The sequence below is a fragment of the Alligator mississippiensis genome, chromosome 1, assembly GCF_030867095.1.
Source record: "Alligator mississippiensis isolate rAllMis1 chromosome 1, rAllMis1, whole genome shotgun sequence".
Taxonomy (NCBI): domain Eukaryota; kingdom Metazoa; phylum Chordata; order Crocodylia; family Alligatoridae; genus Alligator; species Alligator mississippiensis.
This window is the reverse complement of record NC_081824.1, coordinates 94,618,396-94,641,817: the sequence shown is the minus strand read 5'-3', so window position 1 is coordinate 94,641,817 and position 23,422 is coordinate 94,618,396. Positions and strand designations below refer to the sequence as shown.

General features: G+C 41.9%; 1 protein-coding gene across 9 annotated transcripts in view; it reads right to left on the bottom strand.

Moving 5' to 3' along the window:
* ARMC2 (armadillo repeat containing 2) overlaps positions 1-23,422 on the bottom strand; it is a 192,561-nt gene that overhangs the window by 107,502 nt on the left and 61,637 nt on the right. For all 9 annotated transcript variants that reach the window (XR_009463941.1, XM_059732709.1, XM_059732706.1 and 6 more), the window contains exons 7-8: positions 15,952-16,044; positions 10,156-10,331 (exon numbers count right to left, since the gene is read on the bottom strand). Coding sequence is in view for 8 of the 9 variants with exons in the window: in XM_059732709.1 (XP_059588692.1) it covers positions 10,156-10,331; positions 15,952-16,044 (269 nt within the window). In the remaining variant the exon portion in view is untranslated. The remainder of the gene's footprint in view (positions 1-10,155; positions 10,332-15,951; positions 16,045-23,422) is intronic.

Sequence of the window (23,422 nt, the reverse complement as noted above, 5' to 3'; positions counted from 1 at the left end):
AATAAGACAAAATAATACATTTCATAATGAAAGATGCCCTCAAACTTCTGGAAATATTTTAAATGATTTAAGTCAGCAGGGGAGAAATCTGACAGCAGAAGACACAAGAAAAAATAGAGAAAACTGAAAAGGAATGTGAAAGAGGTAAAAATACAGTAAAAATCTTTCCCCCATTTGTTATTAATTACTTTTTCCTCCCAATCACAGTTTGAAAAATATTTAATGGCAAAATGCCACTGCTATAATTCTTAATTCTGCACTACAACCAAAAACATGAACATTTTTTAATTTTTATCTCCAGATTAAAGGATACATGAAAACTGAAGTAAAAACAATGTGATCACTAAAATCTCTATCAGGAAATTAGCTAAGTAGGAAGGTCAAAGTACAGTCTTAGCTGCGGATTTTACATCTTATCAGAAATATTAATGCCACACCACTGCCTTATGAAAAACAAATTTTGTCAAAATACAGTTAAAAGAAATCTCTTAATAAATCTGATGCTTACCTCACTGCTACCTCTAAGATTTGAAGGCATAGACTGATATTAACATTAATAAAACAACAGTTTTATCTATCAACATCTTCCGTAACATTTTCATGTATACAATTCCTTAGAGAGACCATAGGCAGAGGTGCATCTGTAGTGCTACAGATGTTGCAGCACTCTGAAGTGCTACAGAAATGTAGCAATGCCAGACATGGCTAAACATCTGAAGCCCTCAGCCACTTGCTGCAAAGGCACTCTGCATGCTCTCCAACCCAGGGGCAAAACATGGTTGCTCAGCTTTGCAGTTCTGCTTGCTTCCTCCCACAAGCATAGTGGAGCACTATGGGATAAAGGAGGACTGAGAGACTCCCTTCATTGCTATGGTGCACTGGACACGTTACCTGTGGTGCTACCAAACACAGAACTAAGGTGAAGTACTTGTTTAATTCAGAAACATTTTTGTGGTGCTTCTGCCATTCTGTAGCATGGTCAACTTTCCTAGCAACACAAATGTAACATTTGTCCACAGTCAGAGACTGAATATAGTGACAAAATGAAGAAAACTTGTCATATTACAATTAAGGTTGCCAGTTACAACACCACTGAATTAAAAGATGAAATAGATAAGTTTATTGAACTATTTATTTTAAATTATATGATTTAAAAGGTGTAGTTAACAGCTTAGTAGAAGTCTTTTGTTGTGAAAGGTATGGGATATATTAAAGTTAATTAATTTGTTAAAAAATAAATTAATACTAAATATTTTCCTCAATTGCCTATTTGTTGCAAAATGCAAAAATTCCAGGTTTTTTATTTCAGTTTTACTGTTTTCTAAAATACTTCTGAGGCATTTTAATTATATCTCTTAAAACTTTTCAGTGCTGCCTTCCAACCCATCACCCAACAGCAAATAGCAGAGATGATTAGGAGTGCCACTCTGCTGCTCAAGTGTGTAACATGCACAGTGCCCTAGGAGTACTGACATGCTGCATCATGCTTGGACCACTGGAGGATTCATTCCATCAGTAATGACATTAGCACAGATAAAGAAGGTGAAAATTTCAGGATTACCTTTGAAACTCCTGGCATCACAAGTATCACTAAGTTACCACAATGTTCATCAGGTACTCTAGTTTGAGTTGTGCGAATACGTCAACATTTATTTACTTTCTAATTATGTTTAGAATAAATCCCAGCTTTCATGTAAAACTCTGTGAACAACTAATTTTCATAAGCTGAAGTCCTATGTAAACTGGGAGCTGGAAAATAAGAGTTCAACTCTCATTCTTGTCACAGCCTGTACCATCTTGGACAAGACACTTGATTTTTTGGATGAGCGTCACAAAAAACCTTCCTAGCCCATTTTGGTACCAGAGAACCCCATAACTACACATGTTTTCTGACTACAATGGACTTAGGCACCTAAAGTTCTTTTACTCTACGTGCCCATGGTGCTGCCATCTTGGCTGGCCTGAAAATCAGGGCTCGGGACAGACATTCAAAGAGCCTGGGCCTAAAATGATTCAATCTTTGCAGGTTAGTCTAACCTGGCTAGGCTGAACTGGTTTGTAACTGTACAGACATCCCCTCTGGACTGAAGAAGTCTTGGCACATGCCTACAGTGGCTCAGGCTAGAAGCCAGGGGGGGAGAGAGCGGGGAGCTAGAGAAACCCTTTCTTCCCTTCCACAATGCTGAACTGAGGGGACATATGGCCAGGCCTGAGCAAATTTGAGAGGGGGAAAGATTTCAGAATTTACCTCTGCTTCTGTGCTTCCTACTGGCTAATTCAGGTGTTGCTCCCCAAACTCAGCATAGTGAATGCTGTGAATCCCAATCCTAGGCACCTAAGCTTCCTGACCTAAACTACAGGGATCTTAGATACATAACTCAGGTTTGTTAATTTCACTCTGGATCCAAGTATCCTTTATGATTTCTGCCCTCTATGCCTCCAACCCTCCTTAGTATAACAAACAAGATTATATTTGCATTTCCATGCCCTTTGTCTGTTTTGTCTGTTTAGACTGTAGCTGTCTGGTGCAGAGACCATCTCTCAAAGGTACACTTGGAGAGGTTTCAAAGGAGAGGGGGAGCCACTCTGCTCTGGACTGGACTGCAGCTATTAGTTACATGTGCAGGAGCCTGTAACGAAACAAAAAAATTGAGCTGCAGCCAGACACCTAATAAAGTTTATTTGGCTGCAGGAGGGGGCAAGCTGAGGGATGAGATAATAAAAGAAACAAAGCTTTTGATGGGTCTGAATAAATTCAAGTCAGCACAGCCTGATGAGCTTCATCTCAGGGTACTGAAGGAACTGAGAGAGGTCATCTCAGGGCTCTTGACAATAATATTTATGAAATTGTGGGAGATGGGCAAAGTACCAAAGGACTGGAAAAGGGGAAACATTACTATAAAAAGGGAAAAAGGGAGACCCAGGGAACTGCAGACTGGTTAACCTCACATTAGTACCCAGGAGCTTACTAGAACATATCCTAAGGAACTCCATTTGCAAACATCTAGATGACGAAATCCAGGCTATTGTAGGGAAAGGAAGATTCTTCCACAAGCAGCCAGCATGGATTTAAGAAGAAAAAAACCATGCTAAACAAGCATAAACTCCTATTACTTCACTGGAACAGAATCAGGTGTACAGAATTCAAAGATTCTAAAATCTCAATATGTAAATACTTTAACAAAGTAACTACTTGGGTTCACGAAGGGAATGCTGTGAATACAGCAGTATAGTATTTACATCTCAGGGGCCCTGACAATAATATTTATGAAATTGTGGGACTTCAGCAAAGCTTCTGACAAAGTCCCATGTGACCATCTCATAAACAAAATGGAAAATGTGGGCTAGGCAAAACTACTGTCAGGTAGGTAGGTAGACAACTGTCTCAATAGCTACAAGCAAAGTGTAAATACACATGGATCCATGTCATAATGGTAGGGGGTTTCAAATAGAATCCCATAGGGTTATCCTGGGCCCAGTGCTGTCCAACGTGATTTATTAATGTTGGAATTGGGAGTTTCTTGAGCAAAGTTGAGCAACAACTACAGGCTTGGCAACGGCAACCTGACCAGCACTACGAATGAAAGAGACCTGGGGGTAATAACAGACCACAGCATGAATATGAGCCTGCAGTGTGACACTTGTCAGCAGAGCAAATAATACTCTGGATGCATTTCCAAAAAGACCAAGGAGGTGATTCTTCCACTCTACTCGGCACTGGTGAGACCCCAACTGGAGTACTGCATATGGGACCCTACCTACGACTGGGCAGTGGGCATTTGGCAGTACACTCTATATAGAAGAGACAGGACAGAGAGGAAAGGTGGGGGGGTTGTGCTCTATGTCAAAGAGCGCCTCACATCATCAAGGATTAGCTTTGGGTTAGAGGACGGTCAGGCAGAGACACTATGAGTCAAACTACAAGGGGGGCGTGGTGAAAGGGACCTTACGGTGGGTATCTACTACAGACCACCCAACCAGGGGGAAGAGCTAGACCAGGACTTCTCCAGTCAGCTTATGGAAGCGGTTAGGTCAAGGGATGCTATTGTCATGGGTGACCTAAACTACCCAGTCATTTGCTGGGAGGAGCAGACAACCAGGTCTGACCACTCACGTAGGTTCCCGGCTGTATTACAGGACCTTCACCTTATCCAGGAAGTGCACAGCCCCACTAGGGGTAATGCCTTGCTGGACCTGGTCCTGGCCACGGGGGATGACCTGGTGAGGGGACTGCAGGTCCTTGACCACCTGGGCAATAGCAATCATCACCTGCTGGATTTCACTATCCAATGCAGGGTGTCTAGAGCTCACACCAAGGCTAAAGCCCTTGACTTCAGAAAGGCCAACTTCAATGAGCTTAGGAGACTAGTGGGGGAGGCACTAAGGGCCCAGAAGGTAGAGGAGATGGGAGCCCACGAGGGATGGTCGTACCTTAAGGGGGTGATCCTCCAGGCCCATAGTTTCTTTTTATGACCAGGTTACGAAACGCCTGGACACAGGAGGAGGGGTGGATGTCGTATACTTAGACTTCAGGAAGGCCTTCGATACGGTATCCCACCCCATACTGGTGAACAAGTTAAGAGGCTGTGACTTGGATGACTACACAGTCCGGTGGGTGGCGAATTGGCTGAAGGGTCGCACCCAGAGAGTCGTGGTGGATGGGTCGGTTTCGACCTGGAAGGGTGTGGGCAGTGGGGTCCCGCAGGGCTCGGTCCTTGGACCGATAATCTTTAATGTCTTCATCAGTGACTTGGACGAGGGAGTGAAATGTACTCTGTCCAAGTTTGCAGATGACACAAAGCTATGGGGAGAGGTGGACACGCTGGAGGGCAGGGAACAGCTGCAAGCAGATCTGGACAGGTTGGACAAGTGGGCAGAAAACAACAGAATGCAGTTCAACAAGGAGAAATGCAAAGTGCTGCACCTAGGGAGGAAGAATGTCCAGCACACCTACAGCCTAAGGAATGACCTGCTGGGTAGCACGGAAGTGGAAAGGGATCTTGGAGTCCTAGTGGACTCCAAGATGAACATGAGTTGGCAGTGTGACGAAGCCATCAGAAAAGCCAATGGCACTTCATTGTGCATCAGCAGATGCATGACGAATAGGTCCAAGGAGGTGATACTTCCCCTCTATCGGGCGCTGGTCAGACCGCAGTTGGAGTACTGCGTGCAATTCTGGGCGCCGCAATTCAAGAGGGATGCGGATAACCTGGAGAGGGTCCAGAGAAGGGCCACTCGTATGGTTAAGGGCCTGCAGACCAAGCCCTACGAGGAGAGACTAGAGAAACTGGATCTTTTCAGCCTCCGCAAGAGAAGGTTGAGAGGCGACCTTGTGGCTGCCTATAAGTTCATCACAAGGGCACAGAAGGGAATTGGTATTTATTCACCAAGGCGCCCCCGGGGGTTACAAGAAATAATGGCCACAAGCTAGCAGAGAGCAGATTTAGACTGGACATTAGGAAGAACTTCTTCACAGTTCAAGTGGCCAGGGTCTGGAACGGGCTTCCAAGGGAGGTGGTGCTCTCCCCTACCCTGGGGGTCTTCAAGAGGAGGTTAGATAGGCATCTAGCTGGGGTCATCTAAACCCAGCACTCTTTCCTGCCTATGCAGGGGGTCAGACTCGATGATCTATTGAGATCCCTTCTGACCCTAACATCTATGAATCTATGAATCAAAGGATAACAATCCTTGAGAGAAGCAAGGGGGGTAAGAGTGCTCAGAAACCCCCTTGGCTTAGCAAGGGCATTCAGCAACGCCTGAGGACTAAAAGGGAGGCATACAACCAGTGGAAGGAAGGAACTATCACCAAGGAGGAGTACTCCTCCTTGGCCCGGAAGTGTATGAGGGCTATTAGGAAGGCCAAGGCAGGTGATGGATCTCAGGCAAGCATCCAGGATTAAGGACAACAAAAAGTCCTTTTTCAAGTACATTGGGAGCAAGAAGAGGGCACCAGGCAATGTAGGGTCCCTGCAAGACACAAACGGTAATCTGGTGGCCACACCAAACAAGAAAGCTGATATTTTTAACAGTTTCTTTGCCTCTGTTTTCCTGAACAAGGACTGGGATATCCCACCTACCAGAGGTAGGGACAATCTTGGGGATAGCTCTATCAAGCCTTGAGTCAGTGCAGATGTAGTTCAGGATCTTCTGGAAGGGCTAGACATTTTTAAATCTTCAGGTCCAGATGCCCTCCACCCAAGGGTGTTGAGGGAGCTGGCAGGGGTCATCGCGGAGCCTTTGGCCCGGCTGTATGAGCATTCATGATCATCTGGCCAGGTGCCGGGGGATTGGAAACTGGCTAATGTGGTCCCTATTTTTAAGATGGGGAAGAAGCAGGACCCAAGTAATTATAGGCCTGTAAGCCTCACCTCGGTGCTCAGGAAGATCTTGGAGAGGATCATCAAGGAGCATATCTGTGGGGGGCCTGCAGGGGAGATCATGCTCAGGGGCAATCAGCATGGCTTCACAAAGGCAGGTCCTGCCAGACCAACCTGATTACCTTTTACGACCAAGTAACTAAATCCTTGGATGATGGTGTCGCTGTGGACATAGTCTTTCTAGACTTTAAGAAGGCCTTTGACACTGTCTCTCACCCCATCCTCATCAATAAATTAAGCGACTGCGGTATTGATGTCTGCACAGTTGGATGGGTAAAAAACTGGCTCACGGGGCGTACCCAGAGAGCAGTGGTGGACGGGTTGTACTCAACCTGGCAAGATGTGAGCAGTGGGGTACCCCAGGGCTCAGTCCTCAGGCCTGCACTGTTTAACATCTTCATCAGCGACTTGGACAAGGGGGTGGAAAGCACGCTGTCCAAGTTTGCTGATGACACTAAGATGTGCAGCGAGGTGGACACACTTGAAGGGAGAGAGAGGCTGCAACTAGATTTAGACAGACTACAAAAGTGGGCAGACGAGAATAGGATGTGGTTCAATGTAGACAAATGCAGGGTGCTGCGCCTTGGGAGAAGTAATCCACAGCATACATACAGGCTGGGAAGTTCCCTTCTTGAAAGCACAGAGGCAGAAAGGGATCTCGGAGTCATTATTGACTCCAAGATGAACATGAGCCGCCAACGCCAGACTGCAGCCAGCAAGGTCAGCCGTACCTTGTCATGCATCCAAAGGTGCATCTCAAGCCGGGCCAGAGAGGTGATAGTCCCCCTCTATGTGACTTTGGTCAGGCCGCAGTTGGAGTACTGCATCCAGTACTGGGCGCCGCACTTCAAAAGGGATGTGGCCAGCCTGGAGAGGGTTCAGAGGAGGGCCACCCGCTTGGTGAGAGGGCAGCAGGACAGGCCCTACGAGGAGAGACTGAAGGACCTGAACCTGTTCAGCCTCAGCAAGAGGAGGCTGGTGGCTGCCTACAAGCTCATCAAGGGGGATCAACAGCTAATAGGCAGAGCTCTTTTCTCCCCAGCACCACCTGGGGTGACAAGGAACAATGGTCATAAGCTGATGGAGAATAGGTTTAGGTGGGAGATCAGAAGGCAATATTTTACAGTTAGGGTGGCCAAAATCTGGAACCAACTTCCCAGGGAAGTGGTCCTCGCCCCTACCTTGGGCATATTCAAGAGGAGGTTGGATGATCACCTTTCTGGGGTCTTGTGAACCCAGCATTCATTCCTGCCTGTGGCAGGGGGTCAGGCTAGATGATCTGTTCAGGTCCCTCCTGACCCTAGCTACTATGAAACTATGTATCCAGTTCTGGGAGCTGCCCTTTAACAAGGACATGGTAAAACTTGAGAGAGTCCAAAGAAGGGCCACCCATATGATTAGAGGCTTGCACAGCAAGCCACATCAGGAAAGGCTGAAGGACCTGGGACTCTTCAGCCTAAAAAAGAGAAAGCCGAGAGGGGACTTGGTAGCAGCTTACTGCTCCGTCAGGGGAGTATATCAGGGGCTCAGTGAACAACTGTTCACCAGGGTACCCTTGGGGAAAACAAGGAGTAATGGCCACAAACTTCTGGAAGACCATTTCAGGCTCAACATTAGGAAAAACTTCTTCACAGTCAGGGTTTCCAGACAGTGGAATAAGTTCCCTCCAGAGGTGCTGCAATCACCTACCCTGGAAATCTTCAAGAGGAGACTGGACAGTCATCTTGCTGTCATTTTTCCTACAGGGTGCAGGGGGCTGGAACCAGTGATCTTCTAGTCCCTTGCAGCCTTACAATCTATGACTAAGTTGCAGATGACACAGAAGTAGGAAGGATTGCAAGCACACTGGAGGATGACAGTGCAATTTACAGGATCTTGACAGTTTGGAAAGCTGGGCTGGAGCTAACAGGATGAAATTCAAGGCTGATAAATGCAGCATGTTACAGCTCATGAAGAATAATAAAAAATAAATACAAAATGGGTGGCACCTGGCTGGATGGCAAGACTACAGAAAAGGGCCTGGGAGCCTTAGTAGTCTGGGAATCTACATTGTCACAAAAGAACAACGAAAGAAGCATTAGGTACAAGACATGAAAGGTGATATTGCCTTTCTATTCAGAACTAGTTAGGCCTCATCTACTCAGTACTGGTTAGGCCTCATCTAGATAACTGTATGCAGTTTTGGGGTTCACATTTCAAAAAGGACAGAAGGAAGTTAGAGAGGGTCCCAGAGGTAGGTGACAAAAAATGATAGAAAGGCTTGCAAGGCAAGTTGAATGAGAAAAGGTAGAAGGAAATAGGCATTTTTAGCTTGCAGAAAAGGAGCCTAGGAGTGGACACGACAGCAGTCTTCAAATATCCAAAGAGCTTTCCTAAATAGGGAAAACACCTTTTCTTTCTTGCTGCAGAGAGCAAAATGCAGACCAATGACTTGGAGCTGCAGCAAAATAGGTTTAGACTGGGTATTGGGAAAAACTTTTTCACTGTTAGAACAGTGAGGCAGTGGAATAGACTGCCTAGGGAAGTTGTGGACTGTCCACCACTGGATGTGTTCAAGAAGAGGTTAGATAAGCACTTGTATGGGTAGATTTGGGAGTACCTATGACTATATTCCACTACATGCTTCTGGGCTTTGCTAGTTGCCACATGGGGCCAGGAAGGATTTTTTTTCTCCTCCTGCCACCATAAGTGAGGGGTGGGGGTTGGGTTGCCTTCCTCAAGAACCATTGTGTGTTGGCTAGAGCCAAGACTGGGGATTTTGACTGGGGTGAACCAATGCTTCTGCTGGGACTTAAAGTTTCTGGCTAGAGGGTCTTACCACTCCAACTGCCATACTTGGGGTCAGGAAGGATTTTTTCCCTGTGTCAGACTGGTATGGAGGCTTTGCCTTCCTCTGTAGTAGAGATGTGGCCCTCTTGGATGTCTCAAACACTTTTTTAACAACCTCTGAAGCAGCAAAATATTGGCCATTGTGGTCTCCTTTGCTTTCCTTGTAGCAAATTAGGGTGCTTATGTCTTGTGGCTGTATCAGGATTGACCGGGTAGTTTTGCTGTTAGGTTACACAATGGATTTACATAGGATCATTTAGTTAGGGATCATATGTAAGGGGGCTGGCCTAGATGACCTCTGGAAGTCCCTTTCAGCCGCCCTGCTTTTCTATGATTTTATGAGATGTAGCAAAACTGTTCCAACTTTAACCCAGCTTCATCTGCATTTAAAGCTGGGGCAATTTAGCTCAATTGTATCACTAAAAGCTCATGCACACGTAACACCTGTTGCATGCTCCTGAGCATCATTACCTGCTCCTTTTACAAGACAGTCCAAGTGTATTTTTCTTCATGCCCATGCGTCCATTTTGAGCATAACATAATAGGGCACCCACCTCAGTTGAGGTCCCTGAATAATATTTAAATAAATAAATACTACATAATAATTAGTCAAGAGAATGAGATACTATTCCTGGATCTGTCACTGACTAAATGAACTGGCCTCTAACAAATAACTTAATCTGAGTACTTCAGTGTCCCCATATGGGAACAATTTTATTTACCCACTTTTAAAATCACTTCACATCCTCAGATACTTTAAATCAAGTATTATTAAAAATGTAACTTATTTTTGAAGTTTAGTCGTTGGTTCTTAGCATATTGAAGGCTACTAATAGTAAAATAAAGAATGTAACATTTGATACAAAAAAAATGATTCACAGATACGGTATGTTAATTATTGAATTCTAACATGTTACAAACTAGTATTTAAAAAAAACCCAAAACTTACAGCCAGAATAATTTTTGCCAATTTCAGGCACAGTGGGTCTGAACCAATGTCAACCAGCTTATATAATGTCTTCAGAAGCACAGTTCTTCTTTTAAATCTCTTTCCTAGCATATGTCCTTCTTCCAAGGCTTGATAGAGACTGGTACAGGCAAGGCAGAGCTTTTCTATATTGTCTTCTATTTGGGTGGAGAAAGTAAAAGTTAACCATTACAGACAAAATACAGATAAATGTTTGCATAATGGCACAAAAAATAAATCTTCCAATAAATCTCTTAGGATTCTGGCCTGTTAATAAAAGTATTGACAGCATTTGCTGGACCACAAAACATATTTTGATGTTGTTGTTGTTTTAAAAACAGTCGCTCCTGTTAAGCCAAGTGATTCGTAGAGCCAACAATGACATCCATTTACCTCATCTTATTTGAAGATAAGACGATAATGAAACATATTTTTACTTTTAATAATTAGACTAACCAGATACCAGGTATGAACCTTGGAGAATCTCGATGGATTCACTGAAGAGCTCTGCCAAATGTTACAGGCAAAAACTAAATAAATAAATAAATAAAAAAGGACAGCTGAGGAACATTATTCTAGCTACAAATCCACCCCAAAGGACATCCTATACCAGCTGCTGTTAGGGGTTCAAGTCTGAATTTATAGGCGAGATCCTGAACACACAGAAGAGGCTCAAAATGTGCTCAAATAGAGCTTTGTTTCTAAAATAACAACAAAGAAGAAAACCTGCAAACTACCAAAAAAAATCTACACCCTCAAAAGAACACAAATACACATTGATAAAAAAGAATAAAAGGCCACATCTATTCTCTAAAAATTAAATATTTTGTGTCTGAATTACTAGTTTTCTTTTGTTTTGCTTTTTTGCTTGCAGGCTACATCAGTAAGGTACATAAAGTACACTATAAGCTTACCTGAGATACTGCCATTATGAGTATCTACTGCATTTCTCAACACAGACATACTACTGTAATACCAATGTGGACAGCAGGTAGCTCAAGCAAATCTATATTACTAGAGAATTATAAAGAATTTTAAAGAAATGTCATGCTATATTTGAGGCTTGCCAAACTATCCTATGTAAACATACTGGACGGGTAGGTGATTTTCAATATTTTTAAAAATAAAGGGGTGATTTGTATATTTTATTTGCTAAATAACTTTAAAAATCCCCATAAGCCACACAAACTGAGATTTTAATTTTTGTTTGTTTTTTATTACAATGAATTTAGTATTTGGGAGAGGTGGTTGACTAGCAAAGAAAATACATGAGAGCTTTACTTAGCCACCAGACTTAATAAAAAATTATGATTAAAAATAAATAAAACCACTGATTATGTTTAGATTATAATAATTTTAATAAGCCTAAGAGGACATTTGAATTTAATATAAAATATGTTTAGGTTTAACATTTCTTAAAACATTTAAATGAAAAGTTACATGCTGAAATTGTAAGACTATCAAAAATCGGGTTACAGGTTGCATGCTTTTTCTATATAAAGATCAGAGGGAAAACAGGTACCTTCCGAGGTCAAATAATACACACTAGGCTTTATACTATATTAAAGGACTAATGGTGCAGGCAGATGTACTATTGGGTGCAAGAGATGGGAAAGTCATTACAGGTACTGTAGCTCACCCTCTGATTACAGGAAACACCATTATGTACCTCGCTGGCATCATACGCTAAGCCTGCCTGTGTGGTCTCATACTTCTATTTTATAGCTTCTCCCTATCTGAACTGTGCTAAATTCTGTTTGAAAATTTCTGTAGAAGTTTATGCATCTAAAACACTTAAAATCTGTTCTGTTTAATAAAAATAATGTTATGTGCTGTTTTGTGCATGCAGTTAAATTCCAGTTACTATCCTGGTGTCAAGCAAACACATTAATCATGAATAGAAATGAACTGTCTGGAAATAAGCAATATCTCATTTAGTATTTTTTAATATATTAACATTCAAAATTAGTATGAATCTGCCAATATTAAGCAATATATGTAATTATTTAAATAAATGATAGTTACAGTGTACCCTCCTGCACATGAAAAAGATGCATGAAATCTAGGAAATGTACCAAATCTCTATTTAATTGTCATCAGGATGCTTTAATAATTTAACCAAACAATGAAAATACACCTCTTTTAAAGAAAGTAACTGAAGTACAGTCAAAGAAGTCAATTAAAAATCAATTAATTAAATTGAGGCTTTCCACTTTCTGATTTAAATCAATACACTCTTTTGCCCTCAAAACGGGACTCTCTCTTGCAGTATCAGTGTCGCATCAATACATTTCAACTTTAGTCTAGGTAAGTAACAACATAAGATTATCTCTTTGGTCTCCCTCTTGAGACAATCAGTAACAATTGTGGCAACAATATCTATCCTGTGGGTAGCTGTCCATTAAGAATTGGACAAAAACCATGAATTCATTTCATGTAAGTGGAAGACTTCGGCAATTTTTCCATTGCAAACTTTTACAGTTCATATAGTGACTTGTCTACAAGTGAAAAAAACATGACATACTTGCTGTGAAAATGTCAAAGCTAAAAAGTTTTTCTATATACAATTTTATAGCTAATGTAAAGATTTAAGGAAGTTTTAGAACTTCTTACTTAGTGTGCATTTTACACACTCCCCAGTCAGTTACTTTGGGTTATAACTGTAAAACATTTATGTTCCTTTATGTAAGATGACCACTGGCATCAATTCTTTATAACCTCTGTGCCTTTTGGTAGGTGATGGGAAATTTCACAGAGCCAGCCTCACTTCAGGTAGATCCTGGGAAGAACAGGCAAAACTACAATAACTACATACAAGATAGAACAAAGTCTTCCACTTGTGACATGAGATGAAGCAAGGCCATCATCCTATTCCCACTTCTGCCAGGGCAGCAGGAGTGTCACAGAAGTGAAAATGGAAGTTATAGCTCAACAATAGCTACATTTCACTGCTTGTCAAGAAGCTCAGAGAAAAAAAAATCCATAAAATGTTCTTTTGCTTACCCCCCAACAACTGTTTTTTGTCCAAATGCCTATACTGCTTTACTCACTAAAGGCAAGTATTTGTTTTGATCATGTAACAATCATATGAAAACAGAATGCCAATCACAGGAACTCGGCTGATAACTTCAGAATTAAAATCAGATTTCTTTCAAACAGAAACTGTTTTCTAGAAATATATATTCTGAAAAAGAGCCTGTTTATTAATATACTAGCAAAGTGCCCATCAAGAATGATGGGCGGGCAACAGAGACAGAGTGCCACCATGCACTGACACGCACTGCCACCACTCTGTATCTGGCCACACGCAACCCCCCCACTGCTCCGTGTCCGGCCCCATGCACCCCCCCCACACCTGACACACACCAATCCACACACATGCCACACCCACCCAGCCACCCCTCACGTGGGGCACACTCCCCTCTCTGGCTTCCTGCGCAGCACCCTGCAGCCATGTGCTCAGGCAGGTTCCCCCTGTGCAGGGGGGGCGTGGCCGCAGGGTGCAGGCAGGGGGGTGTGCCCTGCCCTGCAGCCACATGCTGCAGCCAGTGGGTGCTGCCCATGCCCCCCAGGCCTGTCCTCACAGCATCCTGAGGCCACGCACCACGCTCCTCCCCCAGTGCCAGGAGTACCTGCCAGTTGTGGGCAGCAGGGCACACACGGTGCGTGGCTGCAGGGTGCTGGGTGGGGAAAGAGCACATGAGGTGCAGGCAGCGCCCATTGCCTTTACCACGTGGGGCAAGGCACACCCCCCCATGCCTGCTCCCTGCACGGCACTCTGCAGTCACATGCCAGGCCCCCCCCTCTGCTGTGAGCTACAGAGGGGGCATGGCGCAGGGGGGCAGGTGCACAGCTGCAGGCAGCCCTGAGGGAAGTGGGCAGGGGGATGCAGGCAGTGCCCACTGGCTGCAGCACATGGCCGCAGGGCAGGTGTTGCCCCTCATGGACGCTCCCCACGCGGCACCCGGCAGCCATGCAACCCGCGCCTGTGTTTTGGTGCTCCTGGCATGTCGGGGGGTGGCAAGTGTGGCATGCAATGTGGGGTGTGGGGTGTGACCCCACATGGCTGGTCCCCCACAGTGGGGAGAACAGCCTGGCCCCGCCTGCCTCAGCCCCCACCTCCGCCTGTCTGTCCTAAGGCTCTAGGCCGCACATATGGACAGACAGACAGAAATGGTAAGGCTTTTATTATATTAGAATTAACATGCAGAACCAAACACATTTCTTCAATAAATTTGTGTAAGATTAGCTGAAAGAATTTAAAGTACATGGCTGCCTACAACAGTAAACACTAGCATTACCAACAGATCCACTCATGGAATTAAAATGACAGAATTTTAATATTGGCGTACAAATAAATACTGTAATTGTGCAGTGAAGAGCCCAAATAAAGGAAGTGCATCATGCAGCTGCAGAAGGGGTTGATTCCATTATTCTAGCTTTAATCAACATGAATAGTCAAGAAACAGCAAGACTGTTATTATCAATGGTTTGTAGCAATGTATTCAATTGACTGGTGGGAACAGACTGAAGAATAATTTTTTAAAAAGGAAAAGTTAAGGTATTACGTTTCAAATGTTGAAGTTAAAAATTAAGAAAATACAAAATGTGTCCTTGTCCTTGCTCTACCACGTGAGACTATAGGTTCCACTCCATCTTTAAAAAATCTTTAGCTTGTATTGCAATGTCATCCTACCCTCTGCATCTTTCTAATTAACTGATTTAAATGAAGTCCCTCTAATTCCAGCAAGGAGAGAAGGAATTAGGCTGCAGTTTTCAAGCTTTCTAACCAATGTTTCATATTAATCAGCTGATGAAGTGTGCAGTCGTCCTAGAATGATTCCTGCACGTATGAAACAATTAAGCATTTTGTGCTTCATTTTCCATTCCCTTGTTCTTCATGTGGTCATTAGCATCTGTGCAAAGTTTGTGAAAAAAATTATCCTGATTCTCCAGCATTTTATATCCAATAATGTACAGTAACCTGCCTGTGTAGGATAACAAGGGTTTCTAAATATACCTCAAAGGAAACCATTGTATTTAATAAAAATCCATTAAGGAAGGAAACTAAGATTTTTAAGAGCTTGTCTTCCATCTACAAAAGTGACAAAATTCAAGGTTAAGCCTTCCAAACCCATTTTCAACTACTATTTTGTACCAACATTACTGATCATTACAAAGCTTTCCAAGACACCCAAAATTTACAACTATGAGTCATACTCCAGTGGAAGCTTTAATTCCGATTTGCTCCCTTATAAATTTAATTCAGGCCCTTAACCCTTTGTCTGTTCTCTATAAACCAGGGGTGTCAAACATACAGCCCTCAGGCAGGATCCCATCCACAGCGAAGATACATCTGGCCCACCAGTCTACTGGCCACTGATGCTCCCCACTGCCACTGATGCCACTGCTCCTTGCCCCCTGGTTCTGGCCTGTAAGGAGCCTCACAGTCCAGTTCCAGCCTAGGCCACGGACTATGGCTACGTGTAAAAGAATAAGCCTGTTGCAGCACATTTCTCTTCAGATAATCATAGACAACAGTCACACAGAGGAACCCCATTTGGGTTTCTTGGGGTTAGACCTAGGGCAGTTCTGAGACAAATCTTTTTTATGTTGATAAGTTACTGAACATATGAACACCTTTAGGAATAACTTACCTAATGACTGTTAACTCATAAGAATAAGTGTCAGTAGTACTCTTCTGTTCTAACCTCTACTTCAGAAATATTGTAAAATATGTACTCACTATTATTGAATTATCCAAGAAGCCTTACTTACCACTCTCTAATTCACATAAAATTGGTAAAATCTTTACATTCCAATAGTTTTCTTCCTCTTCCGATTCATTTACTTTTGAGTCATCCTTCAAACCTTCAAAGTACATTTAAGAGAATACATTAGGAAGACGATTTAACTGCAGCATGAATATAAAGTCAGAAATATTTTATTAAATCAGGTTAACTATGATAGTGCTCCATTTCACTAGCTTCTGAAAAGTCCACTTCATCCCAAATATGTATTTTTATTTAAAACTTTCTCAAAATTAATTAATTTTGATATCTTTCTAAAAGGTATAACTTTAATTCCAACACATGCTAATGATTAAGTTTAAGACCTGATACAGGAGGTACTGGTTGAAATTCTATTGCATGTATTATGCAAATTAAGATAGATGGTCATAATTGGTTCTTCTGGGCTTAAAATATATATATCTATTCATTCAATTTCTAAAAAAATGTAGTATGTAAGTAGCTTATTATATGAATATAGCCTCAGGTCTTCTTTGAGTAGAAAGATATATTTCTGAAGCAGGACTGAAAAAAGAAAAAATTTTCATCCTAACTCAAAAATTTCACTCTTCAGATTGCTGCACAAAATCTGGCAGAATAATTTTGATTAGGAATAAACACAACACACACACACACACACACACACACACACACACACACACACAAAGGGTTTACATAGCCTTATCTGTACTTATCTGATCAGATCACTCAACAGAGGGGACAGTAGTTTTAGGCTTGAGTGGGTAGTCAATATTCTGGGTCTTGTGGGTTGTTTCTGCTGGTGGACAAATCGTTAGGTATTTCTTTGATGGAATTCTGCTTATCTAAAAAGAATGCACACAAACGCCATGCACAGGGCTTATGTTCCTTCCAGGAGAATCACTGCTCTCTTAGTAGAAAATGCACGCATAGATTAATTCACTTTCTCCTGGAGGAAGCATGCCTCCTCCAGGAGAAAAAATTTCCAGGTTCACACATGGAATCTCTCTTAAGTGACAGATTCTCTCCTGCCAGAACAAATGGCTGTACTGCTCAACTTCTCCATGACTGGGAAGAATGTCACCAGTTTGGAGAAGCAAGGGAAGTCTTTCCCTGCCACTCCACTCCCCCTAGGAATGGGAGGACTGGAAAAGTCACTGCTTCCTACACCTTCCCCAAACTGGCATTACCCCAGCCTGAGGACAATGTGTAGAGCAGGGGAGACAGGATGGCTGCAGAATGAACACCTATACTGCTCCCTTTCCTGAAAATATTTCTAGCAGTGGAAATGAAAGCCTGTTCATACCCAGTCATGGTTTCCAGAACACAGTAGGAATCAAACTGTAATAAGCTTCCTCTCTCACAGATAGGTCTCTTTTTCCAACAAAGACGCTGCTCAAAATGTTCCCTTTCACTTTCTATCAGTGCCCTGTTTTCAGTCCTTCCATGCTACCTGCCTGTCCTTCTAAGCAAAAATACTTACCTTTCAACCCTAGCAAATATTTAAAAACATACATCACACTGTTTGGCTAGTGATCCATGAACACCACTGTTCTTTTATGCTATCCCTTCCCTAAATTGTCAATCTCTGTCTTGCAGTCTTCAGATTCTTTACCTGCACTAATTTTTGCAAGGATCTCCTGAAAAAAGTAATTCCTCTAATAATTACAAAGCTTATTTTAATCTCAAAACTCAATGTGTTCATTACCAATTGGTAGCCATTTTATATTGTAGCAATATTGTTCTTTAACTTAAATAGTTGTTCTCCCTTCCTGATAAATTTACCGTTTAAATATTTATACAACATAATCATATCTGCTCTCATCCTTCATTTTGCTAAACTAAACAAACCAACCTTTTATTCTCATCTCCATTTCCTTACCTATCCTAGTAACCTTCCCTTACATATGTTCCAGTTGAATCTTTCTCCAAAAGTTACCAAAACTGTCTACCGATACTTGCTCTTGTCTCTGCTAAGTAAGCCCCCCTTAATACATGGTACAACTGCATTAGCCTTGTTATGGCTGCTTCATGTTGATGATGTATGGTTGTCCTACAATCAACCTGTATACCTGCGTCATTCTCTTTTTTTGCCTCCAGTCCACGACTGTACCCTCTTACAGCCAAAGTTCTAGTACTTAGCCCCTAAGTGCATGACTTTGTACTTTACAGTATTTAACTTCATACTATTTCTACTGCTCCACTCCAGAAGGTATTCTAATTCTTTCTGTGAAATAATCGAATCTCCTCCACACCAGCAATATCCCTCATCTTTGTGTTATCTCCAAATTGTATAAGTATTCACTAGCTCATGCACTAATGTTACTAATGAAAATGACAAGCAGGATGGGTCCCAAGACGTCTTTGAGGAACACCGCCATTTTGAAGCATGGGGGCATGGGGACGCTGACATGCGAGATGCTCCAGGTGCTTTAATTAGAGCGGCGCTCAGAGCCACTCTAAATAAAGTCCATGTCCCCCCTTTCCCGCCGAGCACATGTATAGATGCCTATCCTTATTAACAGCAAACAACTTCCTAATACTATATGGTAAAAGCATAATAAACAGGAAAACAAGATACTGCGATTGGGGCACTGGCCTCTGCAGCTAAGAGGGCAGAACTTACATAGACACACTCAATACACAATACCTCTCCCCACTAAATAATGTCCAGTAGTCCTGTAAACATTTGGACTGGATGGTGACCTGTTTTGCGTGGCCCTCTTCAGAAGTAACAGAATTTCCACTAGCAACAGAAGTAGGTTGCTTTGGCTCTACTAAAGTAGCTTCAGCAACTGGAAGTGTTGATGGGTCTGAAACAGCAGCTGCTGCACTTGTCAGAATTGTTTCCACTAGTGCTGCAATGCCTTCTGGTGTTGCAGAGGTCACATTGTCCGAGACTTGACCCTGCATGTGGTCAACATGACTGCAAAGTGTCTTTCCATCTGATGTCTGGGTCTTAAATGATACTGGACCTGTAGCCCCAAGGACTGATGCAGGCATCCACTGTGGCCAAGTTGCATACATTTGGATGTATACAGGTTCGTCTGATTCAAAGCTCCTTACAGGTGAAACATCAGGGTTTCTTGGAGAACTGGATTTCTTGCCTTATCTGGTATTCAGCTACCACACCTTGGTGGAGCCAATACAAGCAAGTTTTCAGCTGGCGATAGTAGTTCCACTTCTGCAGGGCCATGACGCGTAGTAGCACATGGAGTTACAACCTACTGTGTAAGAAATTAGCTAATTGTTGGTTCCAGTCACCATCAACAATTTACTTCAAGGCATCATAGTAGTTTGGACCATCTGTTTGGTTTGGCCATTTGCTGACAGGTAGAATGGTGCAGATATTGTGTAACAGAGCAATGGCATCTACCTGGAGAGGAGGATTCTAGCATCAAAACTTCAGAGAGAGAAGGAACAGTGAATTCAGAACACGATAATGGTACACAACTCAATGCATCTTCATTAGCTATTGACACTCCACGGCAACGTTGAAATTCACAGTAACTTGCATTTAAAATAAGGACCAATGAGGCATATGTGGTGAAATGATTCTTGGTCCATTCTTGGTGAATAACCCTAGCAACAGTTTATGATCTGCCACAGTTGTGAATCTGTGGCCATATACAGTCACGGGATTTCTTAATCCCAGTTATGACTATAAGAGCTTCTCTATGTATTTGGACATAATTCGTCTCAGTTTTATTCATAGTTCATGAAAGGTAGGCAATGGGAGCTTTACATCCATTTTTCTGCAGGTGGTTAAAGAAAGCTCCTACTCCATATGGTGAAATACTGCAAGTAAGCAGAAGTGTTTTCTCCATGTCATAAAGAACTACCATACTGTCAGATGACAGCAATTGCTTCACATCATTGAAAGCCTGGTTATGTAGTTTAATCCATTTCCATGCAGCATCTTTATCCAAAATAATGCAAAAGCTCAGCAACTGTAGCCTTGTTTTTTAGGAAAGAATGGTAGAAATTAAGCAGACTCAGGAACATTTGCAGTTTTGGCTTATTCTTAGGTGTTGGAACCTTATGAATAGCTTCTACCTTTGCACCCATTGGATGAATTCTGGTTACATCAACTTGGAACCCCAGGAACTCCACACTGGTTACTCCAAAAGCACATTTGCTCTTTCTTGAGTTTCAGACCAGCATTGGAGATACAGTATAACGCTTCTCACAGTCGGAAAACTAATTCCGACATGGACCCTGCTCCAGTGAGGACGTCATCAAAATATGGCATTATCCCCTTATGACCTTCAAATTGGTTATCCATAACCTTTGGAAAAACTCCTGGTGCAATGTTTATTCCAAATTGTAAGCACTTAGCTCAAAAGGCTCCCATTATGGGTAATGATTTTCTGTGCATCATTGGTTTGATCATCCATAAGGAGTTGTTGATATGTTTGGGCCAAATCTAATTTAGGAAAACCTTCCCTCTAGCAAAAGTGGTAAGGAGGTGGTTTATTGCTGAAATCTGGTATGGGTATTTCTGTAGTGCCTTTTTAATAGTACACCTGTAGTCAGCACATAATCAAATATCAATGTTTGGCTTCATGGTCGGTACAATGTAAGAAACCCATGTTGGATTTAAGTTTGTGGAATAAGATACCTTAGAAGCAAGTCAATCAATCTTTGTGTCAAAGTTTTGGATGAAGGGTGAAGGCAACATGTCAAACTGGAGCCAGACTCAGATCCAATGTAAATGACACAGGCTGGCCCTCATAGGGAAGGATCACTGGAATTCACACCAAAAGTGTACTGTACGGCAGCTCCTTTAATCTCGCAGTTTCTCCCGCATGTCCCCCTGCTGCTGATTGATGGAAGGGCTCTGCAGCTCATCCCTGATAGGTGGGGAGGTGAAAACCACGGTTTTAAACATGCTATGTTTTTTGCCTCCTGCTGCCGATTGGTGGAGGGACCCCTGTGGCCCCACCATTGTTCAGTTGACCACATAGGCACTGCTGACTGGATGCTTAGATTTCCCTTGAATGGAGTGAAGCAGCTTCATATGCAAGGAATTCTTATAGAGCCATGGCAAACATTAAGTTATTCTTTGTAAGAAGTCTGCATTGTAGGGCTTTGTCTCAAACCCCATATGCAAGATGATCTTTAAGAGACCCAAGGCTGATGTCAAAATTACAGTTCTCAGACAATTAACACAAGACTGCTATCTATGCAGCAATTCCTTCCTCTGGCAACTGATTTTGTTAGTTGAAATGCATGGTTTCAACTATGAAACTGGTGCATGGTTTCAGATAGGAGTGCAAAGTGATTTTTAGGGGTGTAGGTTGTAGCCGTGTTGGTCTAAGGACATAGGCAGACAAGGTTCTTTGGGTGAATCTGATATCTTTTATTAAACCAACTTAAGTAGTTGGAAAACAATTTTTAAGCAAGCTTTCAGGTTCAAAAAACCCTTTGCCAGGCTAAGGAAGTTTCAGCAGTTGGTATGACTAATCACTAAAAGTGATTTTTTAGCAATTTGAGGATCTTGTGGTATGACTTGTTACAGGGTTTGGCTAGGGATACAAGGTAATGAATAATCTGAAAAGTCTTTGAGCCAATGAAGCTTAGCAGCACTGCAAAGTTTTGGTTATCATTAGTAATTTTATTAGCTTATTAGTGGAGCAGTTCTTTTCTAATGGTATAGTTACTTTCTGGCCTGCTGAAAAACTGAGGGAGAGATTTTCAAAATCACCTAGGGGACTTAGAAATACGAATCTCATTGACTATAATTTTAAATCATGCTCCCAAATCCCTTCAGGCACTTGTGAGGAACTCACTCCTACCTCCCCCAGTAGTATTTTTTAAGGCAATGATCAGTTTGCTTTCACAACAATAGGAAAGGTTCAGAGTGAATGTTTATTAAACAGAAATAGGCAATTTGGGGAAGACAAAATGTTCATATGTGTTCTTACTATTCAGTTTCAAGATATTTAGCATATTCTTTTAGTTAATGGTATATTTTAAAATTCTGAGAATTTTCAAACAAAGTATTTTGTCTCCTTGTAGTAATAATTATAAAATATTCTTAAATTTGATCCATTCTCTGGAGGAATACGACCAAACAGATTCCATACCAGGTCAGATCACTGCTAGTATACGAGAATCCTTAGCCGGCACAGTACCTGCAATCAATGGGAACTTTTCTTTTGACAATGGGTTTTGGATCAGTTGCATAGAGATGGTTTCTATCGCTCCCTTCTAATGGCCCTTGAATAGGGAACGTTCAGAGAGAATGGAAAAGGATGTAGCTTGAATGCTGATGTATACTTTTGCTATTCTCACCTGGTGGACAGTCTCTTAGAGCTGGCATCAAACAGATCTGAAAAAATCAGCTCACTCCCAGCAACCTCCCTACACTCTGATGGTCAGAAACTGTATGCAACAAGGAGTGTGAGTCATTGTCTCTTGCAAATCTTCTGGAATATTACTGAACAGTGTTCAAAGATCATTTAAGCTATGTTATAAACCCATTGATTTTATCTCTAAGCTTTATTTAATCACTGAATCTATCTTATTATAATAACATTTACATAAGATTACTTTCAGTATTCATTTTTTTTAAATAAATGACTGGGAACAAAATTCATACATGACTGCTGAATAAAAAGAAAAGAATTGTGAATGCTAGAGTATGTATACCATTCATTAAGACAGTAGTACACCGATTAGAAACACTGGTTAATAACATTAGGTGCAAACTTACATAACAGTTTGTCCAGCTCCTTCACTATATAAATCTTAGCATAGCAATTATTTTACACACACAATGTGTCCTCTAATGAAAACATAAAAATTAAGATCTCTTCCTCAGAACAGTCTTTTGACCCATAAGTCACCACGTGCGTTAAGAATTATTTGGAGGGGTGAAATAAGGATAAAAGTTCATCTCTGATATACTTTGAAAAATCCAGTTTTTTCTGTACTTTGTAAACTGTGACTTTCTTTAAGATATACCCATTGAAAAATCTATTCAGAATATCTATTTCAAGGGATTATATAAAATAGTTGCTGCTCCCTGGGAAAAAGACTGGACAGTAAAAGTCTTGTAGGATTTGTATAAAATTATTTCCTTTGCAGACCTTTTACATTTCCTAAATGAAATGACCAGATAGTTTTGCTTGGGTTCCTACCAATCAAGAGTTTATTTAATAAAATTCTCCACCAGAATTTGCAACAAAGAGAAAGAAGTCTCTACTCTGGATAATGTAAGGGAGCCCAGATGAAATGTTAAAAGTTCATATTTCTGCTTCCTGCCACAGCATCTGCATGCAAATAAGATTGCCTGCTTTCCCTTAACGATTCTCACATATCATGCCTTAAGTTCATGCTAAGGCCTTCTAGTAACCATGCACACTCATACCTTTATCCACCTGAGAAATCTCAACGAACAGGATTACTCATTTGTGTAGTTTTTTGCCAAAGTTCATACAAAACCAAAATATACTGTCAACCTAAAACTGGACTAT